The 18,279-nt window shown below is 36.1% G+C and overlaps 1 protein-coding gene across 3 annotated transcripts in view; it reads right to left on the minus strand.

The window, feature by feature from the left end:
* The window catches only part of RELCH (RAB11 binding and LisH domain, coiled-coil and HEAT repeat containing), a 74,341-nt gene that overhangs the window by 13,195 nt on the left and 42,867 nt on the right, over positions 1-18,279 (minus strand). For all 3 annotated transcript variants that reach the window (XM_038175614.2, XM_038175613.2, XM_038175616.2), the window contains exons 12-22: positions 14,366-14,456; positions 10,160-10,231; positions 9,199-9,339; positions 8,345-8,509; positions 7,362-7,509; positions 5,026-5,182; positions 4,491-4,614; positions 3,303-3,351; positions 2,846-2,925; positions 1,870-1,976; positions 1,167-1,266 (exon numbers count right to left, since the gene is read on the minus strand). In XM_038175614.2, the coding sequence (XP_038031542.2) occupies positions 1,167-1,266; positions 1,870-1,976; positions 2,846-2,925; positions 3,303-3,351; positions 4,491-4,614; positions 5,026-5,182; positions 7,362-7,509; positions 8,345-8,509; positions 9,199-9,339; positions 10,160-10,231; positions 14,366-14,456 (1,234 nt within the window). The remainder of the gene's footprint in view (positions 1-1,166; positions 1,267-1,869; positions 1,977-2,845; positions 2,926-3,302; positions 3,352-4,490; positions 4,615-5,025; positions 5,183-7,361; positions 7,510-8,344; positions 8,510-9,198; positions 9,340-10,159; positions 10,232-14,365; positions 14,457-18,279) is intronic.

Raw genomic sequence — 18,279 nt, forward strand, 5'->3', positions numbered from 1 at the left:
CAACTAAGACAACAGCCTGTATTAACTAAAGTCTTTCATGCATTGACCAAAAATTGCCATCTCCTTTTTACAGGGAAAAATTAACAAATATAAAGTTGGATATTTTCAAGCAAAGTCAAACAACAGGTCTTGCCGTTGTTTAGCGCTTTATCTGCAATGACTTGCAAAATTGCAGTAGAGAAAACTAATGATTTTGGTTATACTAATTGCTCTGTTTTTGTGATTTGTGTTTGCAAATAGCTACAAAATGGCAGATTCAGCTATATATCTGCAGCAAAGCTATACAATGAATCCAAATTAACAGAATCCCAAACAAAAGGAAGGTATGAAAAGAATGAAAAAAGGTATCTCTTTGTTCAGTGAGTAGAATATGTTTCATACAGTGTTTCTGTATATGCCTTTTTTAATTAAAACTTGATAAAACAAAGGCATGATATAGAAATAAAATCATACTTATTACCTGAAGGCAACAGTCTATGTTAACATCTAAAAATCTGTTCAGAATAAAAAGATGAAGTTTTCAATATAGTAAATTAAGGAATTGTATATTTAGCCAATCATGTTGTTTTTTTTTTGTAAAAATTAGAATCATTCATGTTTGTACCACCATATTTGGCACCAATGGAAACTAGTTTGAGCTACAATGCAGTGGACTGTTTGCATACAGACAAAGGTATTGAAAACCACTAACTTGTGAATTAGGCCACCGATGACGTGTTAACTAGCAAAAGCAAATGTTACAACTTGGAGAGAGATGCTTGCTTATATTTACATACAGACCTAAGCAAACACATTTGACAATGAATTTAATTCTGGTTTGAACACAATTTTGCAAAGAAATGCATTTTCATAATCAGAAAATGTTTGTCAGCATGCAATAATCAGAATGCAAAACCCAAGTCAGTAGCAGGTCAAAGAACACATACACGGTGACTACAGAAACATTTTGAAAGTGGCTAATGACAAACCGCTTAATGAAAGATGTGCTGTTGAATAATGAACAGATACAGAAACAACTGTACAACTTCCTGCTCCATCACATAGTACACAGCTTCTTGAAGCAATTCGTAATTTTTAAACATGTATCAATTTTATCTGAATCTCTATTTTTATATATACACTAAGGTTTCAAATAAGTGATCTAAAAAACTTTGGGTATCACTTACCTCAAACATTCTAGCAGCTGTGCATCGAACAAGAGCAGATGTATGGACAACTCCATACCATAAGACAGTTAACAGCAACTCGTGATAAGCTGGGTTTGCACTACAAGGTAACAGTTGGGCAATCAAAAGAACAGGACAAAAAATATCCCCAAACCCTGCATAAGTTCTTTGCTTACAAAAAACTGTCTCAATAATCTATTGCTCAACTAGTCTAAGCCTCCAACTCTTATCCTTTATGAAGGATAAATTTGCTCCATTCGGAAGAACATGTAACATTTACTGTCTAGAAAACAGGTTGCATTTTCAAGTTAACTTAAAAAAACACGTTAATATGTTTTTCAGTATATTACAACACTGAACTGAATGAAAACACATACATAGGACATACTGTAATAATATGGGAAACACTAAATGAATTCTTATTTTAACCTTAACATTTCTGTAGCTTCCTTTTTTTTTTTTTCTCCTGTGTGAGCACGTTTGGTGTTTCTTTTTCATACTTATATTTTTGTTTTGTTTTATCACTACATTTTTAATACTTGAGATAAAATGTTTACATTTTCTGAAACACCAAGGAAAAGTGTAAGGATGTTCTTCATTCATCTGAAGCATCACAGTTAATAAAATTACAGCCAGACTGGGAGCTCTTAATAAAAGCTTCTAATGCATTCAGTTCCAGTCAAATCCATTGTATATTTTTTACCCCAGTTCCACAAAAGAAGCTTTCAGGCTATCAAGAGGAGCATGCGACAGTGAAAGCATGGTCATGACATCTTCCAAGAAGCCAACTAACAGCTTGCGGTCTTCTTCCTAAAGAAATACAACATTAAATGCAGTAGAACTGCTGTAATTGTGATGACTTACAGGTATGAAGAAGACAAACTAAGAGAGAAAAAATTAGATTTAGCATTTAATAATCTTCTTATGAATTTAAAAAATGTCCCTTTAGAACAAGAATCTTTCAAAGTAAACACAAGACTGTAGTTTTCTATTTCATCAACTAAGCACATACTCCTGCACAGGAGTTTTCTTGAAGAAACTTAAAGCCAATTACTTGAGTACTTTCATGGCTCCTGACAGTTTGTGACTGCTCACAGTCACTGCCAGAAATTTAAGTCCATCTGTGAGATGATGTAGGGTTTTCTAAGCCCCATTTTCTTATAAGCCACGTATGTGCCAGTCCATAGCTGCTGCTTACTAGAGGATTACGGAGTATTATTTATGGAGTGTTTATTTTAGTACTAGGTAACACTAAAATTTTAAGACTCCAACTGTGCTCAAAATAGCAATTTACCTGCTTATTTATTTCAGAGACTGTTGCAAAATTATGGCTTGCCAGGGGCACAGTTAAATAGCCAAGAACCCATTTATTGAACATCACAAATATTTTTGATAAAGGCACATTGCAGTTGCCAATGTCTAAGAGTCAGAAACTAAGATTCAGTGAATTCAGGTTTTAACACTGTTGACTACTGCCTAAATGTAGTAGATGACCTACCTTGGAAACTTTTTAAAATGCACCTACAGCTACCTACTTGTCTATTACCTTCAAAGCATGAGAGCATTAGAAGTTTTCAGAGAAAGCAGTGTGTTTTCTTAAATATATTTTGTTTTTGTCTGGGAGAATAAATGCATGGTATTATGTGAAATTTAACAAAGAAACAGAAAAACAAACCTACCTGAATATAGCACGTAAGGACCCCTGTTGCATAGATGGGAACTGTGGCTTTTGTTAGCACTCCATTGCCTGCTGTGGAATCTAATGGAACATAGTGAAGAATTTAGTTTTCTTATGTACATATATAAAGTAATATATTTTTGCATTGTAAGAGTGTGTGCATATATATATATATATTTTCATCTTTATATATACACATAAAGAATGTATATACTTATATATGCATGCTAAAATAATGCTTGACTGGTATTTGGATTTGAGATTTTATTTACAATTTACACACACACAGTGTACAACTTCAGTGTTTCGTTCAGATTAAGATGAGATTTTCAATATTTCAGAAAGATGAAAAATTTGAGAACTGTGGTGTGATAATATTATTTGAACAGGAGAGAAACAATTTTTTTCTAGCTGCTGCTAAGATCAATTTTTATTCATCTGAATAAAACATTACTCACCTATGTTTTCCTCAGACAGTCTTAAGATTTCTTGGAACTGTGGTTTTACCTACGTAAAGGATTATGAAACCCACATAAGAAAAGCTGTCGGTAGTGTCAATTTACTTTCAAAAAATTAAGACAACAAATACAGAAAAGAACATTTTGAAAAAATGAAAGAAAAAATAAAACATTTAAAAAACATAGTCTTTTGCCACAATTTGAAGTATGATAAAGAGAATAAAAATTTCTGCTGAGTACCCGCTCAGTAGCTACCATTCAGGTAGGAGCATTTAGCACTCTTGTTTTTAAGAGCTGACATCTTTTGTCACTTTGCTTAACTGGGCCTTAGGATTTATGGTTCTACCTAGCTATATGTAAAAGAAATAAATAAAGGAATAATTTTTGCATGTGTGTTTTTTTCTTTGTTGTTCATGAAGTGCTCTCTTCCAAAACATCGCTGTGATCATCAATACTGAAACACTTTTATGTAAGCAAGAATTGCAGAGATAACCTACAGATGAGGCTTTTTGGAGACCAGAGTGATTTTAACTTTCCATATGGAATCTACATATTGTAGGTTCACACAGAATGCTAACCTTGTTTTTTAATTTTACCTTTAGATAATCCAGTATTTTAGCATTTCCCTTTAAAATATTTTCAATTAATATTCAGAATTAACTAACTTCTCAATTAGTATTCAGAAGTTACTGTATTGAGAAAAAAAGTGACATACTTCATTGATAAAAAAACATTCAGATATAACCTGTAAAAACTATTTTCAGCAGAGAATATGCATTTTATATTACTGATCAAGTATAGGATGGAGTGTTTATATGTGTCATGAACAACGGACAGTATGCTGTTCTCAAGAAAGAAAATTGAGAAATCAGTAGAATTAGAATCATCTCTCCTACTCTGTATGCCACTTACAAAGCAAGTCTGAAGAACCCAGTTAAAAAACCCTTGCACATTAGGCAAAATGAGAAGACCATTCTGAAATGCTCATTGACTAAAAAACATAAAACAAAAAGATGCAAAAGACAGTTTAAAAAATATCAGGCTTAAAAGTACTTACAGAAAAGCATCAGTGTGGCATACAAATATAAAAGTCAAATAGAACATGGATACTCAAACATACTATAAATATGGATAGTATATATTATCAAGGTACTTTTTTTGGCAGAGCATTTCAAAGTACTTTCTTACCTTAGTGTTTGTAAAAATTTTCCCAAATGTCCTACAAAGTCTCCAGAAAAATCTAGAGAACTCATGGACACATGCAGTTGATGCTACATTGATCTTGCCAACTATTTCTATAAGCTGTGGTAGCCTAAAAAATCAGGATTAAAAAGAATATTAGAAACCACTTTGATCTTTTGCTTCTTTCCAGTTATATTTGTATAGATTTACTGTTTATGCTAATAAATACACATATTAAGTGCTACTGGTTCTAATCAAATTATCTACATGTTCTGTACAATTCCTAACTGTTGAAGAAAGCAAGGGTTTAAATGTCAAAAAAGTTATCTATGCATTCTGTTAGATAGCTGAATCTTCTGACTGTAATCAAAGATAATCCAGAATACAATTAAAAAAATCTATCCATTTCTCTTTAAAACTTAGTAATTCTTAAACACAATCATACTTAAAACCTTTATGTTTTGTACTGCTAAACAAAGCCATGCTGAAGAACTATCAATTTTCACCATTTTTAGGAATCCTAAGGTGGAAATTAACTCACAGTTGATTTACTACCCATAGCAGAGTCTCCCAGCCAGTGGTACCCTCATGTTCTAGCTGGTAGTCGTAAAGTTGCAACAGCACCGCCAATTGTTCACGGCTTCCAATGATGATGGCCACATCCTGAAGAGGTGATGCGGGTCGGGGAAATCTAGTGACTGTAACAGCAGAGGACAAGCAGACATGAACAAAATAAGATGAAAATGCCTTGGGGGTCATCTCAGTAAAGATAGCCAAGACAGTCTGAAACTCTTTAGTGACATCTGTTTATGAAGTTACGTTTTAAAAATCAGTTTGTTAAATATAGCTCTGAAGAGATTACATGACCCTCACTTAAGAAAATGAAAAGATTGTAGGTGACTCCAGAGATCACGCTGCAGATTTATTGTAGAATGACTACAAGACAAGGTCTCTTGATTTCTTCTGCTAAGCTTTAATCATCAGACTGCTCCATCCTTTACACTTCAAGTAATTTTTGAGGAGATGGGGTAGTGGGTGGGCAGCATCAGGCATTTGAATCATCAGAAGAGAGGAATTTACAAAGACCTCCAAAAATTCTACACCATTAAAATATCTGGGGCAGAAAGTCTGCTCCACCAGCATTTCTTCTATTTCTCTCAATTTATGCCAAGCATACTTAAAATTATTCAGCAATGAAGTTAAGTGACAAGTACATAACCTTTCCTACTGTGGAATTCAAGAAAAACTTGACGTTCCAGCAGTGCTATGGGATTAGTGAAAAGTACATGAGATTTTTTCTTCCACTTCTGTGGAGGAAGCAACTCTCTGACTATGTTGAAGCCTGAAATTTTTGAATTCCTTATTTAAGCACTAGCAACTCAGGGAAAATGTACTCATCTTCAAATGACTCAGGTCAGCTGGCAGAGCTTTACTGTGGCATGGCTAACATTTTTACATTAATGCATATATCATACCACTTGCTCCTTTCTCAATTCCCCTTTAAATGTAACGTTGTTACCCATTCTTTGAATCTTGACACATAGCACTGTTAACAGCATGTAGCAGGTATTACCAGTAAAATCTTTAAAAAGTATTCACAATGGAAGAAAACACTCTATAGGCTGGGAGTGCTGATCTAAGTGTAAGTTCAGTAATAGGCCGTTCAGTCTGCCACGGTAATTACATAGACACATAAGAGATGGTGAAGCTCCTGAACTAGGCTGTATGTTTCATACTTGGAAAAATCTTTTATTTGTAAGAATTCACTGAATCTGATGACAGCCTTCTTGAACTATTATTGGCTATTTGTGGACAACAGTTCTTCAGAAACCTTTAAGAAGTCCAATTAAGGGCTGTTTTGCTTCCTCAAAAGTTTCTTTTGAATAGTAGAGAGAAATACTCTGAGATGAAATAAAGAAAACTATTTTTTGGCAATAATCAAGTGGCTCATGCATAGGAAAGACTGGAAAAAGGAAACATTGCTTAAGATTTTACTAAGGGTAGCCCAAATGTAAAAAAGCATAGAGCGCAAATCAGAAGGCAAAACCTTATTTCCTTCCCCCTTTCCTCCCAGTTCATATTTTGTATTAGAACAGTGAAGAATTTTGCTGCAAGATTGTCACAGAATTACATAAAACGACGCCACTAGGTACATAGAAGCCATTTTGCCTATAACCTACACTAAGGAACACTGCTAGGTAACTAAAGAAATTTTAGCCAAAAAATCCTAAGAGATATAATTTAGTTCTCCTTTCTTCTATTGGTAATCATTTTGTACATACCCATGTCTTACATATTTCTTCTGTATCAATAAACTGATGTTTGTAATTAGTTAAATAGCTGAGAAAGGTTTTTTTGAACATTGACTTATTTCATAGCAATAGAGTAGGAGTGGGGGGATGAGGGAAGGAAGTAGAAAGACTTTTTCCCAAAAAGGGAAACAACAGAACAAAAAAAAAGTCATGACAAATCTTCCTATGTTGGAATCTAGCTTTTAAAAGAACAGTAATTCTCTCCATCAACTCAGTCACATTAAAGGAAGTTCATAACACGACAGAGGTTCCCTGAACTTCTCTCTCTGTTCTTGCTACATCTGAAAATATAACAAAAAAACAGGTAGAGTAGAAAAAACTGGGGACAGGAACTTAGATTATCATCTTATAGACAGCGTGATATTAAAAAAAAACCAACACCACTGAAGTTTATGCACAAATTCTGCAACTTATGTTTTTGTACTAACCCTAAGTATTTGAAAATTCCAGGTAAATGTGGACTATGCACGATTCCTGAAATTTCTTCTTTGCATTTAACACTGATTTGTCACTGAATTATACTTACGTTTCCCAAAATTTCACTTATCAAAAATTCATCATTTACCTTCTATCTGTGGTACTTCTCCCTGAAGCTTAGCCTTGCTTGCGAAAGGTGCATTCTGTAGCACCAATGCAAACAATGAAGGAATCAGTGACTGCAAAGCAGACAGATACATGTGGAGCTTATGTTCATCCAAGCCATGTTCTCCTTCCTGAAACAAACAGGACATTTGAAATTTCAGGTTGGATGCACTTGTGATGAACTCCTACACAGAAATGCTAATTATATAGTAATATATCCTGACCACAAGTGTACTTTGTGTCACCACCCAAACACCCTTCTCACCCTTAGGATACTTCTCAAAACAATTAAGCAGCAAAGCCTTTGGCATTTAGTGGCTCATATCACTGAACATCAATATTCTGAAAGAACATTTTCCAGCACATTTTGAAAAATGGGACTCTTTCATTTCAAGGATCAATGCATCAAGAAATTGAATAAACAAGTTACACGTACTTTGGAAATTGGCAGCTTGGTTAAGAATGTTAAATTGTATGAGATATCCTATTTTCCAGAGCTTTCCAGGTATCTACCCCAAGGCACACTTGCAGACAAACAGATTCAAAACTACAAACCACGTAATTAAACCATTCAATTATCCTTCTTCTGGTGTGCAATAAATACTGCACTTTATTAAAAGCTACACTGTGTGATACTTAAAAACAATGTAAATACAGGACAAGTATTCAGAAAAAAACACACACCATCTGGTCACAGAATCAAGTAAACTTCTTCTGAAATGCACATTGATTACTGGGCTATAAAACAAAACGTTGTTAAAGAAGCATCTGTTTCGTTTGTTCTTTTTTGTTTTCTTCCCATTTTGAAGCACAAATAAATGTTAGAGTTACAAAAAAAAAAAAAAATCTCCAGAGAGTTGCTAACATAAGTAGCAATTTCTTGAATTTCTTGTGTTTTTAAAAAGTTAGTATATGTACCAAAGATACAAAGAAAACTCTCCAGTGTAGAAACAGCTGAACACATACCCTGAGCAGTTTTTCAATTTTATTAAGCAGTGTAGGTATAAGATGGAACTGTAAATTTCCCAGCTCTGTTGTCCAGGCAGCATATGCAGGTAAAAATACCTGATGTGTTGCACTAACTACGCGTTCTGAAGGGTCTCCTAAAGCTGAAAGCAGCAGTTCAAAGCCCTGAAAAAAAAAATATTAAGAATATAACGACTTTTCCTACACTTTGTGCTAAAGATAGCTACACAAAATATGCACAAACCAGAAAAAAATCACCTATTGTAAAACTTTTACACTAATAAAAAGTAAACCAAAGTAGTATATTGAGGCCTCTCAACATACATTCCCACTTCATCTGCAAAGGTAAATAACATGTAGTCCAACAACCTTGCTAGTGTTTTTTTACCGTCAAGTTATCAGAATTATTACAAACACATTTTACCACTCCACCCTCAAAAACCATGACAGGAAGAGAAATTCTTCACTTTCAAGAACTTTAAATATTATTAGCTAGCATTAATAACAACTACAGGTAGGCTTTGTTGCAGTAGATGCATCTTTGCTAGCAAATGATGATTTCAAATTGGCTAATAGTATCAGGTGGGCAATGAAGTGTTATCTTCTTCAAAGTGAATTATGAATTATTAAAGAAGCTTCTGTATGAAGCTTACACCCAAGGTTTTAATGACACTTGTAAGTATAGGCTTTCTTTTCAGTCTCAGTGATACAATAAAAATCAGCATCCATATGAACCATGAACATTTAAAGGTATCAGGAACTGTTTAATAAAAATATTTAAAATTATGTATTTCCTGCTCATGAAATAAATACAAAACACATTTCATAGACACAGAACCCAACTCAAACTGTACCTGTTGATATTTGTCTGGATCGTCAATATATCCCATAATGATGCCAAGGCTTTTGATCACAGCTTCTCGTACCAGATCTGCCTTATCTTCCATTAGCATTTGCTGCAGCATGGAAAGTACTAATGAACTACGAATTTCCTTCTGTTTGCAGAGAAGAAAAATTATTGTTAAATCCAATAAACAAGACATGCTGGTTCATATCAATTTTTATAAATAATTTGCCCTTCTATTAGTGTTCACAAACAACAATCCCTTCCTCCAACTATGGATTCCCTTCTGAATACTATGCATTCAGCTGCCAAAATAGAAGATGAATTAAAATAAAGTTTCAGTAGCCTCATTAGAGAGCCTTTTGTCCTACTAAGCACAGAACTGGAGTCCTTTAACTCATATGGAAACATGTACCAGAAATAACTGACAGCAAAATACTACCATAGGCCTAGATTTAGAAGAGTACTTAAAACAGAATCTTTAATCATTTCATTGCTAAATTGGAGAAGTAGGTTTTTAATTACGATTATTTTCATCTTTGTCTGAAGCTTCAAATTCTAGTTGGCCACTGACCAAACTTTGCTGCCTCTTTTGACTAGCAGCACTCTTCATGTCAAACCTTCCACAGTGTCCAAAGAACTCTGTTACTGGGTGCCAATTATTTTTTCAGTGATGATTTCCTTAAAGGTAGTTAGGATCAATTACTTCATGTTTTCTGAAGCAAAGATGATTTTATCAGGCCACACTGGTTGTTAAGACACGTTATAGCTACACTGACCTGCTCTCCTCTATAATAATACATATCCTCCTTATTGAACCTCCTCTATGTGACAAAGTAGAAGATAACGTGACTGTCTACACATAACATCCACCCTTGGCTGTATTTAAAAAGGTAACAGATGTTTATGTCAAGCAACAGACTTTAATCTAAGTTTTATGAAAAGTATTAAGAGTCATTATTAATACTTACTGGAAGGTAAGGTGCTAGAGCTCCACAAGACTCTGCTACCAGTAGCCGTCTCTCTGGGTATTTGTGGTTGATCTGGTGAGGAGAAACAGAATGGCTATTTGCTTTGCAGAAACCAGTATTCAAAATGTGGTTAGAATGAACTGCAACAGAGGGATGTGTGTGCACCTCTTAGATAAACATTGGCTGTGCCTGTAAAAGTTGCATATGGGTACAAAGCAGCCTCAAATTCTTGCACTGAGGCATAGAGGCAGGGCAGATACAGCCTTCTCCTGTAAGTCAGAGCTTACTGTAAGAGAAGAAGCTGGGAAGCATGTACGGAAACACAGTAAAAATACGGATAGAAAGCAGTGCATGGGTTGCTGGACTCAGAAAATATTCTCCAAAGAATATGAGTAACTTAGGAGCTGGAAGATCCTGAAATGTCTTGTCCTCTACAAACTACACAAGTGCCCTCTAGTGATCTGAGCCAACCATTGTAGCATAGCTGCCCGGGTCTTGCCAAGCAGTCAGGGTCAGGAGAGGACACAAATACTAAGCCTAAAAGTATTTGCATACTTTTGAAGTTCTGTTCCCATGAACGTGTCACGTCTCTAAGATGTGACTGAGCACAGCTCCTGTCCTCAAGAGCCTCTAACTCCTGTGCTGCCTACCTTCCCTTTCCAAAGGCCATTTGAAAATTCTGCCACAGAAATTTGATATTGACACTTCTGAAAGAAGTTTGCATCCTGGTGGAATCAGCTTTAATGTCCAGTGAGAGAAGAGCACTAATGGCTGTGCAATGAGAAACAGGTAATATGTTTCAATACACCTTGTGAATAAAAAAAAATTAGGGCAAAACAATGACAGGGAAAAGTGAATAGTTTAATCCTGTCAGGTAAAACAGGATATGCATTTGGTGTGACTATTCCGATTTCTCTTGCTGTGCAGAGGACCAGCTATCTTACCATGGAAAAGACCAAGGTAGTGCTGCCATCTGTGTCTTGGCCTTTACCGGGCAGACTTCTCTTCAGCAATCCCAGGTCCCTAAAAACCATGGGACACTTTGGAGCCAGGAAGACTTACCCTTGGGAGAAAATGATCAGGTTAGGAAACATTTAAACAAATTGGACACATAGGAGTCTATGGACCTTGGTGGGATGCACCCCTGAATGCTAAGAGAGCTGGATGCTGTCATGGCAAGACCACTCTTGGCAAACACTGAATGGCTGTTGCAATGGGGGAGGTTCCTGAGCGCTGGAAGAAACCAAATGTGACCGCTATCTTCATGAAGGACAAGACAGAAGATCCAGGGAACTACTGATCAGTCTGCCTTACCTCACTGTCTGGAAAAGCATTGGAGCAATTAATCCCAGAAACCACAAGAACGTGATTGGTAATCATGTTCTTCAAGTCAGCATGGATTTGGGTAGGAAAACCCACAACTGATCAGCCCTATAGCCTTTTAAGATGAGATCACTGGCTCAGAGAACAAGGAGAAAGCAGCGGATGTTGCTTATCTTGACTTCAGGAAGGCTTTTGATACTGCCTCCCATAGCATCTTCACATATAAACTGATGAAGTCTGGGCTCGACAAGTGCGCAGTGAGGCAGACAGAAACCAGGCTGAACTAACTGCAGGCTCAAACGGTTGTGACCAGAAGCACGAAGCCCAGCAGAGGGGGGTCAGTCCCCAGTGCAATGCCCCAAGGGGTAATTCCAAGGCCAGTAAGGAAGATGTGTAACAAAGTGTTGCACCCAAGGAGAAATAGTTTCCATGCACAGGGCCAGGCTCAGGGCCAACTGGCTGGAGAGCTGCTCAGCAGAGTGACCCAGAGGGCCTGGTGGATCCCAAGCTGAGCTCACAACACACCCTCACAGCCAAGAAGGTACAGGGTGTTCTGGGCAGCAGTAGGATGACCACAACGGGTAGGTAAGGAAAATGGTTCTTCTTCTCTCCTCAGCACTGGTGATACCAAATCTAGAGTGCTGTGTACAGTTCTGGGCTCCCCAGCGAGAGAGACATGGACATTTTAGCAAGTCCAGCAGAAAGATAAGACAATTAAGAGATAGGAGCATCTCATATATGGGGGGAAGCTGAGAGAGGTGGGTTTGTTTCATCTTGGGAAGGGACATCTCTGAAGATATATCATGCATGTGAAGCAAACTGAACCATCAAGCATGAAAGAATTTCTTGAGTGTCTTCGATAATTTTTATTTTTATTTTTTTTGCATTCATACACCAACAGGGCACCTGTAATATTTTGTAAGCATGGAGATTTAGATTTCATAGATGACAAACACTATGGCCCTGCATCAGGCTGCTTTTAATACTTAAGCCAAAGATACCATTAGTTTTATGTGGCAACTTTCTAAACACAAAGTCCATACTGGTAATAGACATATACTCCACTTCCTCAACCTCTGCCTACTTGAGGGAAATTGCAAATACTCATTGCGTCCGGTTTAGGCAGAGTGGCAAGGCAATATAAATATTGCCCCTGTTACTGCAAAGACATACTGACATACTGGAAAGGAAAATAGAAGAAGACTCAAGTTTCTCTAACGCTTGTTCAGGGAAGATTGCTAGTCCATGACAATGTAAACGTAACTGTAAATTGATTATCATTTCTTTTCTTTTGTCTTTAATTAGTAGTACTACGTTTTTTGGAAACCGGTTAATTGGTCGCTAGCTGTTAGGGAACTTTTAGCATCCACAGAGCCTTGATCTAAACTCAGATGAGCAAGCCAGAAAATTCTACATGTAGAGCTGTGAACAGCAGGTAGAAATATTGCAAAGACTAGCCTGAGATCCAGAGTATGCAGATAAAAATGCTGATTGTTCTGAAAGCCCAGTCCTTTGCATTTGTAAATACATTTTGGTTGGAGCCCAACTACATTAACCCCTTCATGATTAAGGGATTAAGGGCATCTACTGAGAGAAAGTAGAAAATCATACTGTATGGGTACTTTTGAGTTCTTTCTACAAAATCATTTTTGTGACAATGAGATTCAGCTAGTATGTTGCTGGAGAAAATGCTGACCTGGGCTCAGTACTGCAAAGAAAGTCTGGCAAACTGCATGAGATAAATGCATGATGTCATATGGCTTGGCAGCCTGATACGCTGCACTGTCACAGTTGGACTGGTTTGTCTTGTGCATCAGCAATTATCAGGAAACTGGAACGATGAAGATGGGCTCTTATTGAAGTGAGACTGGTTCCTATTAACACTGCTTAACTTTCATGAGAAGGACTAAGAAAACAAAACAAGGTTTGAGTTTAACTGCTGTGGGTCTTTCCTTTAATCAACGGATAAATGAGTCATACACATAAGCACAAATGCTACATCTAATATGCACTTGCACTGTCAGAAAGCGTTAAGGCAATTAAAGATTGGACTTCATTGTGAAACAGAGATGGCTGAGTTATGCATGTGGAGAAACAGGAGACAATTATCAGACCAGAAAGACGGGGCCATCAAAACAAGCATTACAACTCTTGTCATAGCTTAATTATTCACTGTCTTTTAGGTGATGAAATCTCTTTCCTTCCTAATGGTAGAAAAAATAAAGATTTTCACCCAAACTCATCTTGCTCTGTTTCTGTGTCTCAGAAAGATCATTCAGTTTGGTTGTTCGATTCTTTCTGTTAATTCAGACTATCTGTAGAAAAGGTCACTGTGATTCTAGAAGTCACATTGTAAGCTTCAGGCTGGTTTTGGAGGTGTAAGCCATCTATACTCCTGACTACATTAATCTTTAATTTCCTGTTGAAGAATTTAAACTAGCTGAAGCGTGGATACTGCTCCAAGGACTTATTAATTACAATGTAAAAGTCATCAGGTTATATCTTTGAATGCAAATGGATTTCCAACAGTCTGGAAATGACTGTTTGAAATTTATAAACACACCCACTTGGCAATAGGTTAGACAGCACTGCTGATGAAGATGTGCCTATCTGCACTTCTATATAACATGCAGGTCCGTGATGTACAGATACCTAGAATCTCCAGATACACTTGATCAAATTTTCTGCTTCTGAATTCTTTTCCATGTTACATAAAGGTATACATAATGATGACAAAGACCATCCAAATACATCTCTGAAAAATTCCTTGAACAGACATTTATTGAAAAACAAAACTAAAACAACCTCCCCTTCAGCAAATAAAACCCAACGTTTATGAAGTTGTAACTAACTTACTAGTGTAAAGCACAAAATAAGCATTACCTGTTCCCAACACTGCGGTAAAAGCTCAGCTTCTACACGTGTTGGTCCAACATGTCGGGCAAACGCCACACAACCGGTCAGTATCATCTGTCTGAAAACATAAGTTTAAAAAACTTAATCTGTTTATAAAGAGAAGCTCTATAACATGAGACGTCCTAATTCCTTAGGTTAGGAAAAACAGGTATAGTCAGGCAACAGGTAATTATCTACAGTCAAAATCTCACTCCATATGCACTGACTGAAAGGCTAAATCTTAGACTGAAAGCCATTATATTGTTTTCTACTTAATATGCCTTTTCAAGAAACTAGTAGATCCAAAACGCAAAGGACCAGAGCCTGAAAATCTCTGACTGGGAAACCCCTGAGCACTCATTTCCTAATGTTTGAGATCAGGAATATCTGACTAAATCTCTGATACAAGTCTTAATTCTGAATACCATGATTCACCATGCAATAACAAGATCTAAGTTTATTAACACTACCTACTGCTTTTATTTAGAAGCATCTGCTGGTTTGAATGACCTTTGTTCAAAGTCATTTCGTTCTTTCACGAAATGGTCTTGCAACATTCTAATATGCAAGTTACTGTCATCTCTCCCAAAATACTGGACTTTACTCTTGTCAGAAATCTTCAAAAGCCCATTATGGAAAGGGCACAATCAATCAGTAGTATGTATGATTTCTATTTATATTCTTGCTAAAAAAAAAACACAACAAAAACAATTTAGGAGATTTAGAAATACTAATTCCTAAATGATTATTATTTACTATTAGGATCCAAAAAAACTTAAAATACAAATGACCTTTTGACCAATCCATGCAACCAGCTGGGTGAGTAACTTCAGGAACTGTGTGAGGTCAGAAATTCCTCATCGTACCTACATTTCAGACATTTGAGGAACCACCTTCCTCACAAACAGCTATACACAAAATGAGGTTCTACTGTAGATAAAGAAGTAAAATTTCACTTAAACTTGAGACAGTCATTTTATCACCTTTACAGTCAGATTAGAATACTACTGAATTTGTTCAGTAATACTCTGCACAAGGCAAGACAGAATTAATCTGATACCATTTCAGTGCCATGTCTGAACTCCTGAACATTTACTGCAGCTAACAGTATGCCCTTAAGGTTGAAAGGCAGAGATTATTTCTTGTTGATTATTTCTTAACCAGTAATACAACATACTCCTCCATCAAAAAGAGACACGTTCACTTTCAGAATATTTACAAGGAGAAATAGTCTACCTAAAAGATTTTTTTCCTAGCATGCTTTAGGCCAAACAACACAAGCTTTTTTTTTTTTTAAATAATTTTTTAGTTTCTCTACCACATACAGTGAACTAGACCTTTGATCAAGGTAAAAGGTTTGGGGGAAAAACAAAAACATAACGATTAGATAAGACTCGAGAAATCAAAAGCTGATGTTGTGCTAGCAATATGGAGACAAAAGACTGTGGCAATTCCAAGTTCTACAACAAACAAGAGAAATTCAAATACCTGTCTGGTTCCTGACCTACACACTGCACCTAATCACAGAATTGGGCAACAGAGCATACTTTCTTAATATATTAACAGAATATATTGCAGGATACAGTACTCATGTGAAATCTACCGCATCAGACAAAGGGAAATAAACTATATTTTAGTTTAAACTAAACCTCGAAAAACTTTAATGAAATCTCAAAATTAAGGCAGACTTCCCTTTTGCCTTGGCGATAAAGTTGGGAGCTTTCAGATATTGTAAAACTATTCAAAAATAATGTTTGACATATTTTAGTATAATCATCCTTCCAGTATGTGACAACAGTTGGTATTTCAGGGAAAGGAAAGGTTGAAAGGAACTCAATGACAAATTATTGAAGCAAAATACTTTAACACTGAACTCTTCCAAAAATTGCTGTCTAGACTAGATATGGGGCAAAATGTATTTCTACTTATTGTCCAGATGCTCTCTTTTGTTAACAAGATGTTGAGAAGGCTTTCCACAAACAGCTCTCTTCAGCTTATGTGCTTACGATCCTCTAGACAGGAACATAAAGCCAATCAGTACTACTCAGCTTCATCAGTACAAAAACCAAAGTGAAATCAAGAATTAGACTCAAGGAACATGGCAAGAGTTAAGAGCACAGCTTAACACTTCTTAGCTCTTCCCAGAGGTTTTAGAAAGTGGCTGCATGCACTGGTTAACAATTTAGTCTTATAATACACAGTTCAGAGTCTTTTGTTACACCTGAAGTTTACACTAAAAACTTGCTTACAAGAGATTTCCATCAAATGTCAACAAATTATATGAATTCTGCATGAAGTGGCATCATATGACCCAAGAAAACTCATACTAGTCCCACTAACTGTAATGTATTTTAATTTTTCTTCAATAAGAGAGCTGTTTCTACATATATTATGCTTGGAGATCTTCTCAAGAGTTTACATTTCAATCTATGTTTTAACCTTGTCCTAAAAGACCCCAACAATAAACTACTTCATGGCTCCCTGGCTTCCAAAAATGACATAATTGTCCAAAAAGCAGTTCAAGTAAAGCTAACACGTATTTGCTTGCAGAAGAGAATTTGATACACATTTGGAAAAGCCAAACAGTAAATTAATGAGCAGAGCCTTGAGGATAAAAGTGGGCTTGTTAAATATTACAAATGTAAAGACTACGGTGATATGCTACGTCTGCAAGCACCAAAATGCCTTTTACAGGGGCAAGGACAACACAAGCTTTCTGACTAACTGTTAGCATACTTTACAAGGTCAAATATTTATAGTAAGCAGCACGTTTATTTTAATGGGTTGCTCAGTAAAAATGCGATGCCATATTTCAGTCTCCTACATTTAACAAACTAAAAAAGTCAGCTTATCATCTGCTACTTTAATGTATAATGTAGGCCTGTACAGCGTAGCAGCAGGTGACTGAGTAACATAAGAGCTAATTAACATCATCGTCCTGGTGATTAAACCTGAATGTCTTTGCTCACTTGATAGTACGCAAGACTGCTAAAACATTATTTAAACTTACTTAGATAAAAAGCAAGCATTAATAATATACTTCCATAAAAATGTGATATAAAAAATTACCGACTGAAACAAGCTCTGAAAATGTATTTCCCAATTTTTATTCAGAATCTTTTCTTTGATGGAGATTATTCTTCAGTAAGGTGCTGTGGTGACATGAAAAATGACTACAACTTACTTGTGTGTAAATAAATCATGCATACATGGCATGTACCCCTCTGCTGTCCAGCGAATATAGCAGAATACTCTTCCCAAATTTATTATGAAAACAAGTTAGAAATTTATATCTGAAAATGATATTTCACAGCAAAGAATGAACAAATTTAAGGAAAAAGCAAGTTGGATTTTCTTCCTTCTTAGCTGCTGGAAATGACATACCCAACAGCAGCTAAACAGGTATATGAAAAATCAACTTGATAGGCCACTGACCTAGTGACAAATCAACTACAAGGGACTAGAAGTGAGATGCAGCTTCCTGCCCCCCCCAATCACAGAACAGTTTTAGCTTCACAATATGCATGGGACACTGAAAACATTTTAGAGAACCGTACACTTTTCAGAAGCAATTTCCTGATGGACCTGAAGTAGAACAAGGACTGCTTCTTTACGTCATTTCAACCTGCATGGTGCCACTGTACTACAAGTTAACTTATTTATTTATACTTTTGTGTCTGTTTGTTTTAGTCTCCAAGCCATCTCTTTCAATTACACATCATCGCTATATTTTAACACGGGAACAATTTAAAAAGACACCAGAACACTCGGGTTTCAGAGATTCTCAAAAGAAACATGTTTGGCTTATTTCATTAAAGCCTATTTTGTATGAAGACAGAATAGAGAAGCAACAGATACAAATGCTTTACAATAACTCTGAATAAAATAATGGAAGAGCTACA

This window comes from Anas platyrhynchos, chromosome 2 (genome assembly GCF_047663525.1).
Source record: "Anas platyrhynchos isolate ZD024472 breed Pekin duck chromosome 2, IASCAAS_PekinDuck_T2T, whole genome shotgun sequence".
Taxonomy (NCBI): Eukaryota; Metazoa; Chordata; class Aves; order Anseriformes; family Anatidae; genus Anas; species Anas platyrhynchos.